General features: G+C 43.7%; 4 protein-coding genes across 4 annotated transcripts; 3 read left to right on the plus strand and 1 right to left on the minus strand.

The window, feature by feature from the left end:
- Positions 1 to 687: 687 nt before the first annotated feature.
- F4813DRAFT_384492 (MFS general substrate transporter) lies at positions 688 to 2,577 on the minus strand (the record flags this gene model as incomplete). Its single annotated transcript, XM_049246095.1, has 7 exons — positions 688 to 1,023; positions 1,081 to 1,559; positions 1,622 to 1,808; positions 1,917 to 1,970; positions 2,029 to 2,259; positions 2,348 to 2,418; positions 2,475 to 2,577. 7 exons carry the CDS (start codon positions 2,575 to 2,577, stop codon positions 688 to 690), a joined length of 1,461 nt encoding a protein of 486 aa, XP_049104881.1.
- A 1,803-nt stretch (positions 2,578 to 4,380) lies between these two features.
- Positions 4,381 to 6,299, plus strand: F4813DRAFT_394991 (multidrug resistance protein fnx1; the record flags this gene model as incomplete). The annotated part of the gene is made up of 3 exons (XM_049247646.1): positions 4,381 to 4,649; positions 4,709 to 5,051; positions 5,122 to 6,299. 3 exons carry the CDS (start codon positions 4,381 to 4,383, stop codon positions 6,190 to 6,192), a joined length of 1,683 nt encoding a protein of 560 aa, XP_049104882.1. The 3' UTR covers positions 6,193 to 6,299.
- A 1,509-nt stretch (positions 6,300 to 7,808) lies between these two features.
- Positions 7,809 to 9,547, plus strand: F4813DRAFT_14487 (Di-copper centre-containing protein). The gene is made up of 4 exons (XM_049238878.1): positions 7,809 to 8,375; positions 8,428 to 8,521; positions 8,570 to 8,955; positions 9,006 to 9,547. The coding sequence occupies exons 1-4, from the start codon at positions 8,141 to 8,143 to the stop codon at positions 9,242 to 9,244; spliced, it is 954 nt and encodes a 317-aa protein (XP_049104883.1). The 5' UTR covers positions 7,809 to 8,140; the 3' UTR covers positions 9,245 to 9,547.
- A 40-nt stretch (positions 9,548 to 9,587) lies between these two features.
- Positions 9,588 to 12,388, plus strand: F4813DRAFT_342345 (uncharacterized protein). Its single transcript, XM_049241397.1, has 3 exons — positions 9,588 to 11,082; positions 11,130 to 11,588; positions 11,644 to 12,388. Exons 1-3 carry the CDS (start codon positions 9,976 to 9,978, stop codon positions 12,103 to 12,105), a joined length of 2,028 nt encoding a protein of 675 aa, XP_049104884.1. The 5' UTR covers positions 9,588 to 9,975; the 3' UTR covers positions 12,106 to 12,388.
- Positions 12,389 to 12,512: the final 124 nt, after the last annotated feature.

Here is a 12,512-nt window from a genome sequence, read left to right on the forward strand (position 1 = left end):
ATTACACTGTATTCTTTGAAATGCTTTCATGTACGTGACTTTTGAAAGGTGCCAATACCACATACGAAGCTCTGGGCAGAAGTCTTGCACATGTAAGCTTGGCAAAGCAAAGTGCGAGTAAAAGGTAATTGCACGGTCTTATTTAAACTATAGTAGCTGATACCGCTATAAATGTAGTGGTAAACCACCTGGGTCTAGTGGACAGGCCACTATCTGACCATCAGCTTAGCATGAGGCATATACAGTGTCAATAACTGGACATGTGCAAGACTTTTGGCCAGTAGACACTTTGTGAGCATTTTGGGCTAATCATTTAGGGGGAAATAGCTATCAGATCTGGCTATTAATTCTTCCGAAGCCTACTATATCCGTATAGCTTTTAGAACCCATATGTAGTTCTAACCTTCGACATGAATCGCCGAATCTGTTTGCCACACAATAGGAACACGATGAGCATCAAGTTGTTGGCTAAGAACACTCCACCAAATGCCCCTGCAATTATTGCTGCGTAGCCGCTTTTGGTTACCCCTGAAAGAATGTTAGCAATTTATTCCTTATGTGACCTGAAATCAGGATAATAGGATTTCTGAGTTAAAACTCCTCGGGGAAGGCGAAGAGATTCTTGAGATTTCATACAATCGAGAACGCCATAGCCTAAGCCGAAGCTGACGGCCTGCTTTCCAACATTTATCGCAATGAGCATTTCGGACGTATCGCTATTGTAAGAATCAACAGCATATGCCAATGTAAAGCAGTAATAGAAATAACCGCCGAAAGATGCCAGACCAGATCCGATAAAAAGCCTATCCAGTGTAAGTTGAGTTCTGCGGTGAGCCCATAAACAACTAAGCCCGCTGGGCCTATTATCATAGCGGGTAGCATAACTCCTAATCTCATCTCGGCTTCGCGAATGCCATTATTGCGTCTAGTCAAGTAACCCGCTAGTAGATCCGATGAGGAAGTAAAGGGGAGCGCAAGAATAAACCCGATGAGAGATCCAAGCGACTGCACGCCGGAGCTAGCCTATAGATAACCATTAACTAGACTTCTTTCTAGGTATAAAACAAAGCCTGCACATACCTCTGACCAGTTGTATGGAGGTGCGGTTATCTTAATTGGGAAGACGTAGTTGAAAGCCAATGCACCTAACCCTATTATAGTTCCGAAAGAGGTGATAACCCATAAGACTTGGGGGACTAGGAAATAGGTGAAAGGTCGCCACATAAACGTATGAAGACGGACGTCTGGATCGACGCGGCCCCATGGGCTAAGTGTTGATAGGAACGTTTTTCGTTTCGGCATACTCGCCGCCTGCTCGACGACTGAGTCGTTAGGCTTTTCGAAGGCATTAGACGCAGTGTCATCCGAACGCTCTGTAGAGGTATCGTGGACCATATGCGCCTTCCGATCGTAGGATGTTTCCTCAACGAAAATGAATGCAAGGATAAATAGTGCACCGGCGAAGGCGACAGTGACATAAAAGAAAAGCCTCCAAGAGTACTTGGTTGGTAGCATATATGCAGCTGGTATCGTTGCCATAGAGGCGAAGCACAAGCCGACTATTTCAAATAACATAAGCAGAAGGTCCAGTTATAGGTTTAAGTAGTGGTCACTTCCATACATGTATAGTAGCCGATATGTTTCCCTCGCTCATGAAGGAAGAAGATATCTGACACGAGCTGGACGGGCAAAGCTTCGCATATACCAGCACCAAAACAGTGTATAATTCGACCCGCCCTATTAGAAGTTCGATCTGTTATCAGTGGTGCTGATTCGCCGTCGAGTATCATATAAGGCGATAGGACAAGCTGACTTACTGTAAATAGTTAGCCGGTAATAACAATTGAACGGTACCTGGACGAATAATAGAATAATAGGTATCTTTATATCTTAGAACTACAGGTCTTTATACGTACCATGAGTCCACCAAAGTCATTGGCCTGAGAACATCCCGCAAGGCCGGCAATGAACTTCATTAGGAGATTAGCGAGGAAATCCGCCCCGTGAAAATTTATAAACTGGACCTACAGCTAACAATGACCCAAGCATCACAGGTCGCCTTCCGAACTTCAGGTATAATGGCACGAGGATGAAGGAACTAAAACCATATGCGAGATTGGGATATGATATAAGCGTGGACGCTTCCGCAGGAGTGATGTCGAATAGTTCCGACCATAATGTCAAATAGGGGCCAGGGCCCAATAGCGCTGCATTACCGAGGAAAGAGTAAAAGCAAATAACTACCAGGATAATTATCTTCTTAAGACTTCGGCCACTACAGGGTTTTTTTGAATCGTTAATAGTAGTTTCTCGGCCTTAACATCAACTTCAAGAGTCAGGGGCATACCTGTAAAGGGTCGTTGGGATCTTCGGCGGGCACAGGAAAAAGCGCCTGGCCGTTGTAAGAATCATCTCCTTCTGTTTTCCAAATAGTCAATAACCAATTATTGGATACAACATCGGGTTTTACTAACCCATGGTCTGGACATTGACAGTCCCAGGGATATCTTCGTGCGCATGGCTACGCACTAGATGCGTTCCGCGGCTTTGAGGCCCGCTAACAAGTCTACGAACCATATCGATATACAGAAAATGAGTAACCTTGCGGAAGAGTTATACAGAGAAAATAATATCCAAGAAGAAGCGGAAAACACCACCGAATATTCATATACTTTGATGGGCGCGGAGCTTGTTTTATATATCCTTCCCCTGTAACGATAAACTACCTCTTACCACAGGCATTCGGCAGATTCTAAGAGCCTTCGCTTTTCTCTTTAGACGAGCTTACTAACAGATTATTATCTGCTTGGTGTCTCATACGGCTACAGCATCTATGCCGAGATAAACACTGGTAGATATCTATAGGTCCCAATTCTACGATAGTTAAGTGTGATTGTATTAAATGAGTCTTATGTTACATTTACCCCGCGATTTCTACCTTAGCTGTGCGGGTGTTGACGTTTGTTGCCAATGATGTTTAGCCATCATAGTTCAATTAAATTCCCGTGTGGAGATATTTACTGTTCCTGGACTACTCGGGGTACAACTTAATCTACTGCAGAGCCGATGAAGCAACAAGGGACCATGTGAGGTTGGTGGCTCGACCTTCCGCTCCACACAATACATTAGCCCAGCCTGACCACGAATTGCCAGCATTCAAGTATTAGATATCGTCCCATGTCATGATATTTGACCCCACTAACCATTATAATGTATTATCAGGTTTAGTATGCAATCCATGGACGTAGAGTCTATGATATCCTGTCATCTTCACAGATCTTGTGATGATCCACTTTTACCCCTTTTCACCCCCTTTTTTCAGAATTATGAGCATAGTAGAAGGCAGAGAGTATTATAGGAGTGCTGAAGAAGTAAAGGTATATTAGCAGTTCGGATGGCTCAATTAAATAACTGAGTTACTTCATGAGTGAAGGGGAAAATCTGATTTATAGACGTGTTCTCGCCAAGATACCTCGTGCTATATCTAACAGCAGTCCCCTCGACCACTTATTTCATCAAGAAGACCAGAAGTGACATTGAGAAGGTGTATACTCATTGAAATGACATTATACTCGTAGCCAATCATAATAGGTACCTTATTAGAGTATATGTTTGAGATACCATGATCAGGATTTATCATTAACGTCTAGAAATCGCCGATAAATATAATGGGCACTTACAATTTTCCATTAGTACAATTACACCTAGATACTCCTACAATAGCGTTTTAGGTTAGAGCCAGCAGGGTGTTAGTTGTTAAAACTGATGATGCTAACTTTTCTGGCCAGGTAAGTGTTGTAAAACCCCTTAACCCTTAGACGCGATATTTTGAAATACCCTTACGCGCTACGCCACTCTGGAATAAGTCTGGTCACCAACTTAAGAACAATATTCCAGCCAAGTCTTCCACTAATAGCCTAGGTTACCAGGACACTTAAAATGAAACCAGCCAATAATTTCAATCTGTGCCGCACTTAGAGGTATAAACGCCATAGCTGAAGAGTCTATAACTGTAGTGTCAATTGTGGGGCGGATGGATTTCGGAGACTTTATTCTCAATTGAATTTATTTCCTACCAACACAATATACCACACTCAGTTATAACCTCCCGACGATGTTCCGACTATATCCTATGTCGTCCCGTTCGCCGTCTATCCTTCGCGGCCGCCATGTTGGATTTCAATATGGTCGACCATAAAACCTGCCGCCGTCCTTTAGTCTTACATTGTCGGGGTTTCTTTAAAGCTAATTGTATTGATAAATATTAACACTACTACATCAATAGCTTGATGATATGACCATATTATAATCAATTCGAAGAATCATATTTTCTTAATTTATTTTTATTGCGGCTTGAACTTATACAGCACAAGTTTCGCCATGGACCAGACCAAGGCCGAGTCACCCAGCGACTTAGATCATGCCACACGTATAATAGATGACAGCAGCTCTCACTCTGATAACCTTACCACCGGGAAGAAGTTCAACCAGAGCAAGCGGTTTTGGGCTATTATGGCTACTCTTTCGGTTACCGGTATCCTCAGCGCCCTCGAGAATACGGTCGTAACTACTGCGCTACCCTTCATTACTCAACACTTGGAGCTAGGCGACAACTACGTCTGGGTAACGAACGTGTTTTTCCTAACAGGGTATATACCTAGATATAAGTCTCCTATATCGATGATCTCAATGCTAACCGAATTAACAGCGCCGCTGTCCAACCCTTTTTCGGGCAGTTGGCCAATATCTTCGGACGCAGATGGGTTACCATGGTCATTGTCTTCTTTTTCACCCTCGGGAGCGGAATCTGTGGCGGTGCCACAAATGGCGCTATGCTAATTGCTGGTCGCGCGGTTCAGGGAATCGGCGCTGGCGGTATCAATATTATCATCGATATTATTGTGTCTGATTTGGTACCTCTTCGGGAGCGAGGAAACTATATGGCTATAGTTCTTCTCGTGTATACCGTTGGGACAGCGTTAGGCCCATGGGTTGGCGGCGAAATCGTAGCCCATACTACCTGGCGATGGGTATTCTGGATCAATCTTCCTGTAAGTGTCTCATCCGCGTGAACTCCATATCGGCATTTCTTAGAATATAAACCTAATTGACTCTTGGCAGGTTGGTGGCACCGCGATGGTTATGATCTTCTTTTTCCTCCAAGTTCGGTATAATAAGGAGATGTCGTTCCTTCAGAAGATAAAGCGCATCGACTTCGGTGGGAACCTGATACTAGTTGGCGCAACGGTCTCTATCCTATATGCACTTACCTACGGTGGTACTAGGTATACTTGGTCCTCTGCCAATGTCGTGACATCCCTGATTATAGGGTTTGTTGGTCTGGGGATTTTTATGTGGTTTGAGACCACCAAATGGGCAAAGGAACCTGTTGTGCCGCCGCGCCTGTTCGCAAACCGAACCTCATGCGTAATTTTCGGCATCACATTTCTCAACTCGGCACTATTATATTGGGTTCTATTCTTCCTTCCTGTATACTTTCAGACCGTTCTTGGAAGTTCTGCTGCGAGAGCCGGAGTGCAGATCCTTCCCTCCGTTCTCATCGCAATCCCGGGAGCAATCGCAGCAGTACTTCTCCTAGCCAAGTTTGGGCGGTACAAACCGCTTCATATGATTGGATTCGCCATATGTACCATCGGCTTGGGACTCTTTACCCTCTTTGATCCAAATACTACAACAGCCGAATGGGTCATCTTCCAAGCCATCACTGCGGCTGGCTCAGGCTTCGTGCTAAATACTCTGCTACCCTCAGTCCAAGCACATTTCGAAGAGAAAGACCAAGCAGCAACAACTGCTGCTTGGTCGTTCATGCGCGCCTTTGGTAGCATTTGGGGTGTTGCTATCCCTGCTGCTATATTCAACAACCGCTTTTCTCAATTAGACCGTGCTGTTGCGAACCCACAGGCGCGTGCGATGTTTGAAGGAGGTGGTGTCGCTTACGAACGCGCTCAGGCAGAGCTTATATGGTCTTTTCCCTCGCCCACGCGGGGTGAGATCATTAGTGTCTATAGCGATAGTTTACAGCGAGTATGGCAGATCTCAATCGTCTTCTCAGGGTTATCTTTTCTACTCGTATTTCTTGAGAAACAAATCAAGCTACGCACTAGCCTCGAAACCGAGTTTGGCATAGAGAGAAATCAAAAGAAGCATGGTATCGAAGGGGGTAAAATGTGAACGGGGATAAGAGAGGCGCGACCGATAAACCTGGTGATAATGATGTTATGCTTGGCTGATACCTGACAGCTAAGAAATGGGTGTAGATACTAAGTAATATCCTGACAGAAAGATATAACTAAAAATAAAAAAAAGATTTTACTAAATTATTTCAATTTTAATTTTATGTATACCTAAATACTACTTTCAATAACAGGTATGCAGTAACTTTGGAAAAGAGGTCTTGTTTCAAAGAGATAGTGTAAAATATAATGCAAGCCTTAAATAGGTGAGCAGCTGCCGCGAAGCATGCCAGGTTTAGCAGTGTCTTCCTATAGAAAAAGGTCTTCTATACTGTGCGTAGTGTATTCCAACCAATTGGCATCGCTATATATCTAGTTCGGTTCCAAATACGGAAATTATCATACAAGGTAGCCATCTTCCCTAGTGACGAAATGCACGCCATCAAGGACTATACAATAGGTTACTCCACTCAAGTCTTTGCTATATTCACATTACCATTCTTCAGTATTTCATTCCTTAAACGATTGTATATTTCCTGACTCCAGGTGCTTAGTAAATGTGTGTATCTATGGTATGAAGTATAAAAAGGAGAATTCACTCTTCTCAGCCACTCCTAGACCAAGACTTCAACACTAGGCAAATACTTACCTTTACTTTAGACTTAACATTTGACTTGAGCTGTACTATAAGGTACCTAAGGTATATAAATAGTAACATAATGAATGTGCTTCATTATGTTATAACTACAGCAATACCTGAAAGCCTTCGGTAGTTCGCGTGGGTCCCACGTGGGTCCCAATACTCTGTCTTGATATGTATTCCCGGTGCCGGGGTGCCACGAGGAGTGAAAAAAGTCAGCCTTAATTTCCAGTTATGCGCCTGACCTTTCCATATCAAATACCACATCCAATCTTAGCCTGTTATGCCATGATAGGTGAATTAATATAATACCTTAGGCACTGCGCTTTAATTAATAATAATTTAAGATTGATCTGAAATACCTTCGCACTAATGTAGTTTTCACCTATTTTGAAGTATTTTTGAACTTTTATAAAATTTCTTCGCCTTTTTTAATAATTTTTAAGCCTTATAATATGTTGATGTTAGCTCGAACCACTCGAACCACTCGAACCACTCGAACCAATCTTTAATTGCTACCTGGGTGAAGCTTTTCCTTCATTAATGCGTAGCGCCCGAAAGGTGCGAGGATTCGATAAACAGCGCCCCTAACTCCCCTCTCATGTCTGCGTGTCTATGGCTGAACTGGTGACCCGCCATATTTTTAGCTAATTTATAGCCAGGGTCCGATGCAGAATAACTCGTATTGACTAGGTTAGAATGGACACTGCTTAAAATGCGCTAATCACTCGAGGTCTAGCGTAGCATGACCCATTTGATGCTCCTATACTTGGTATAGTATACCAAAGGGAAAACCGGAAAGGGCAGACCCCTAGCATAACACTCAATAATCCCCGTAATGGTTGTGTAGGTAGGTAGGTAGGTAGCTTTTCAGCTAGTCGAGACCATAACTTCTATTTCAACATGGACAACTAAGATAACACTACTCTTAAACAGTTTCAATTGAAAACTATAGGTAAGTATCACACACGAATTGATATGTAAGCGGATAAAAGGCGCCACCAAGTAGGCTATCTCCGGTATATTCATCCTATTCTAGCGGTCTACGCCGAGGCAACCTCGTGTTACAAAGGGTTACCACCTAATTTACTACCTAACTTAGGAGGTACCTAGGCAATATTATATACGAAGCATGACCCCAGGGGTGTTAGACTTGATTGGGGACTTGAATACCTAGGTAGCAATCTGATAAAAGGGACTGGTCGACCGTCATAACCCATAATCAACCATTTGCCCACCTACCGGCTTGCATTCTATTCTTCGTCATTCCTTTCCTCAGGTCAATCAAGTAATCACAAATTGAACTATGTTATTTCGAACCCTGGCAGTTCCAGCTGCTGTTGCAGCAGCTTCTATCATCCCTCCCAGGGCTACCTGTGAGAATCCAACTGTCAGAAAAGAGTGGCGTTCTCTATCGGCAGATGAAAGAGACTCGTATATCAGCGCTGTCCATTGCCTTGCTAAGCAACCCTCTAAGCTTGGCTTAAGTACGACGCAATATGATGATTTCCCGTTTGTGCATAATGCTCTCAACAACGACAGTGAGTCTGAGTCCCAGTCTTAGATAGCAGGTCACTCATTATAAAATACTAGTCCATTTCGTCGCGAGCTTTCTCCCGTGGCATCGCTATTATGTGCACATTTACGAACAAGCACTTAAGGAGTGCGGTTATACTGGAGCCGCAGCGTACGTGTTGCCTGAAGTTAATGCTTTCTAATAACTTACATATTTCAGGTATTGGGATTGGACATTAGACTCAGATGACACTCCCAAGTCCTCAATATGGGATCCCGTCACTGGTGTGGGCGGCAATGGAGATCCTAACACGCCTGTGACGATAGACGGATACACCTACAAGTGCGTATCAGATGGGCCGTTCAAGGACCTCCGTCCTGCCTATCTTACTGATACATACGTACCGCATTGTTTGAGGCGGAATTTCAACAACGGATCCGATTCAATTGGAGATATGTTCAGCCCGCGTTACACGCCCGACGCCGTAGCCAAGATTCATGCCCTTCCCGACTATGATAGCTTTCGCATTAATCTTGAGAACGGACCACACGGCGCGATTCATAGTGCAGTAGCAGGCGACCTGATGCCCGCTACTTCACCCAATGGTTAGTAGTAGATCGACATGATGAGTTTCGTATACTAATTGATCCTTTAGACCCTCTATTCTTCCTTCACCATACGCAAATTGATCGTCTTTGGTCTCTCTGGCAACAGGTGGATCCAGAGACCCGCGTAAACGACTTCAGCGGTTTTAGGACTCAAAACAAAACCGGACAACCAACACCTGCTCAAGCCACCTTGGATGACATTATGCCTATGCGTAACCTTGCAAAGGACATTCCTATTCGAGATATCATGTCCACTCAAAGCGACCTTCTCTGCTATACTTACTAGACCACGTGTTTTCACATTTGGATCTAAAATCGAAATTCTACTTGGATTTGATCCATAGGCTTCCTACTCTAGTACATCTCTAGAGTACCTTTCTTCCTCAAGAACAACGATATGACATCCCCCACTAAGTATACAATTACAAAGATCCACTAGGTAGTACCTAAACGGCTTAAAGAGATACCCACCATTTGTTAGTTTGAGATGTAGATATAGACAAGAGGTCACCCCCAGGGTAACACAAGCCTAAGGTTGACACCACACCATAGTTCTATAATATTTTTAATTATTATGTATAAGTCATATATAGTGTCAAAATATATAGATAGGATTATTAACGCCTGCGTCTTCCCCTTTTACGAAAGCGCTATGCCCCTTTTACATACCAAATCTTAGTGAATCCTACCTAAGGTAAACCTTAGGGTTGTATATACCTCGATAGCTTATTTGATGAATGTTTTAATATATTTAAAATAGATGCTGGTACTCGTCGGCTCTACTCGTACGTATGATTCTGACCCTGTACAGCCTGCAGGATTTCCTGCATTCACATAGAGGCTGTGCTTCCACTAAGCCACCAAAAGTCTATAGTGTAACATAAACTAGAAGTGTCTAGTATGCATTATAAATTTGGCTTTATAGATAAATATGTCAAGTAGCCTCCGTGTTTTTAAGTAGACCCCCTCGTTAAATAGTTTATTCTTGTAGCTTCAATAACCACAGCGGATGACGCAATGTGCTATCAGCTCGTCGAACGATATTCTGCTTGTCGTTGTTTATATTACCAACATGCTGTAGACAGATGCCCTGCCTATGGCAAGTCAAAACATCCCATAACAACAAGGTCGATTCTCGTCGGATATGCATGCCAAACACACACTATATTATCAAGTAATCGAAAGGCCAACTCGGATTTCCCAACCAAGGAAACATCAAGCCTAGCTTATCCTCACGATACAAGAACATATAATTCCCAAAACGCTTCTGGAGCTCGTCGCGTACATAAAAGGGCAACTCGTCCGTCGAGGGCTAACAATGTAGAAGTCATAGTAAGCCGGGAAGTCCCCCAAAGCGGGATCCATCCAGATATAAATCGAAGTTGGTCAGACTCAAAGACGCATCATAGTCCTACGGAAAATGGTAGGCCTAGTAATAGCTCTGGAAGCAAAGAAGATTCCGATGATGACCTTTCTTCTATAGAAGCATTCCTCTTTGATGAAGGTGACGAATCTAGCTTAACATCTCTTAGCTCTGTTGGGTCTTTGACAGCTCTCGAGCATCTTACAGATGGATTCCTATACGATGGATACCTCCAGGACCTGTGGCCTCAGGTAGTCCTCCGGTCACCGTCCGCGGCGAAAGCGAGGGAGGCAGTATCGTCGTTAATTTTGCGATATAGCCTAGACCTACAAAGCCTGGCTCGAAAACAAGAGACTTCAGAAGACTCCACAAATCTACAAATAAAAGCCGGTCAATTCGTGAAGCGCAAACGATATCACTTGTCCCGAGAGATTTATAAACAGTTTTGGTTACCTCTGTCAGCAGTAGGTCAGCCTATGGGTGAAAATGATGCTTCGGAGAATGATCCTGGCGTCGAGTCTGACTCGGACAACGACCAACAGCCGGATATTGATCGATTTATCAGCCTAAAGTCATTCTTCTTTGAGACAGAACCATTTCGCATCTTCAAGGAAAATGTACGAGTCTTTGTTGAGCAGTCTTCTCTTAGTCCTCTACAAATTACCCGGCTTGGTTCTATGCGGATCGGTTTTAGCAACATGATAACACTTATAAACGGCAAAGGCGCCCGGCCGGGGATGAAACGGCTTTATTGGACTTGTGTAAGGAATATTCTCGTCTGAGATGTGAAAAGTTCTAATGGGAATAGAGCTGTGGTCTTCGAATATACGACGACTATACCGAAACTCAATCGGGCGCTCTTGATCGCCTTGAAAATATCTTATCCAACTATGGCGCACGATCGAGGGGTTCAGGTGACATTGAGTCAAACAACCCACCACCACACAAGTCAAATAAGGGCGGGCTGTCCAAAATATGGCGTTCTTTTACTCTCGACGTTAAACTACCGCAATTTTGGTTGAGAAAAGACTACTGGGAGCCTGGGAAATGCCGTCGAGCGCCTGGAACAAGCCTGGAACAGGAGCACAATTATCTTCTTGCTTGCGTCCCATTCGGACGATGGGTTTCGAAGCTACATCAACAGGAGATTTGTACGATCCTTTCAGATCAAGACTTCTTTTCGCTGCTTCGGATGTTATACCATAGCAACCGCCGTAGACTCTCACTATCTTGGATGAGGAGAGTAAAGGGCATTGACTTCGTTCAGGTACGAGGTTCAAGGACCAAGCTCTAGGTAGTTAATACGCTGATAGCATTTTCAGTTCGATGTGCACCGGTCAGAGGTTGCGGCGGTACGTTCAAAACCAGCTTTACCACCAGAGGAGTTGAAGGACCAGTATCAGTATGACCCAATGCCTGCGCATCTGGTTCCTCCAGTTGGGCCAAATATGCTGGTACACTTCTTCGAGAACCCAACACACGCTAGCGTACTTCCGGATTTATATAAAAGGATACCGAAGAAACTGCGACAAAAGCTGGCGCCGTGTCAAGCGACAGGAATGTCGGTAGGATGGGGAATCGAGTTTGTCGAGGGCATAGATTCTTTCGTGTTCTTTATATTCGGATGTGCCTTATTCCTTGCTTGCTTAATAGTCGCCGTGGGATGGTCTATTATTAAACAAGATGTCCAAGGTGGCTTTGGGATAGGGGGTTTTATTTTGGCTTTCATGTTATTTTGTGGCAGCATCGTCCACTCCGCACTGGACTCTCAAGTTCTAAAGTAGGGTACGGCTCGCTTCAGTTAAGACTTCCTCTATGATATATTAATGGCTTATACCATGTTATAGTGTGGCATAATTTAATAAACTAGCTGAACCTGAGAAGCTAGAACTACATGTATGAGTTAGTTATATAGAATTAACTAACCTTGTACAACTTGATAAGTTGATAATCGGACCCGGTATGTATAATTATTGCTTGTAACTGATACTCAGGTAGCATGAGTTTATATCTTGTCAAACTTTAAGAAGAATTTAGCTGCGCGAAGTAGATTGTGTAAGACAAAAATTGCAAGACTTATGAATTTCAACAAAGTCGGTTTAAACTCTACTTCACCAGTATAAAAGCCATAAAGCCCCCACCATACTTGCGTCCCGCCCCGCAATTGTTGCCGTCACACCTGCCAATCTGC

The sequence above is a fragment of the Daldinia decipiens genome (assembly GCF_022478715.1).
Source record: "Daldinia decipiens strain CBS 113046 unplaced genomic scaffold F4813scaffold_1, whole genome shotgun sequence".
In the NCBI taxonomy this organism is placed as follows: domain Eukaryota; kingdom Fungi; phylum Ascomycota; class Sordariomycetes; order Xylariales; family Hypoxylaceae; genus Daldinia; species Daldinia decipiens.

Coding starts and splice junctions, on each gene's coding strand:
- F4813DRAFT_342345 (XM_049241397.1), top strand. CDS start 9,976: ATGTGCTATCAGCTCGTCGAACGATATTCTGCTTGTCGTTGTTTATAT. Junction 11,083..11,129: donor AACGGCTTTATTGGACTTGT/GTAAGGAATATT, acceptor TAATGGGAATAG/AGCTGTGGTCTTCGAATATA. Junction 11,589..11,643: donor AGGGCATTGACTTCGTTCAG/GTACGAGGTTCA, acceptor TAGCATTTTCAG/TTCGATGTGCACCGGTCAGA.
- F4813DRAFT_14487 (XM_049238878.1), top strand. CDS start 8,141: ATGTTATTTCGAACCCTGGCAGTTCCAGCTGCTGTTGCAGCAGCTTCT. Junction 8,376..8,427: donor TAATGCTCTCAACAACGACA/GTGAGTCTGAGT, acceptor ATAAAATACTAG/TCCATTTCGTCGCGAGCTTT. Junction 8,956..9,005: donor GCCCGCTACTTCACCCAATG/GTTAGTAGTAGA, acceptor TTGATCCTTTAG/ACCCTCTATTCTTCCTTCAC.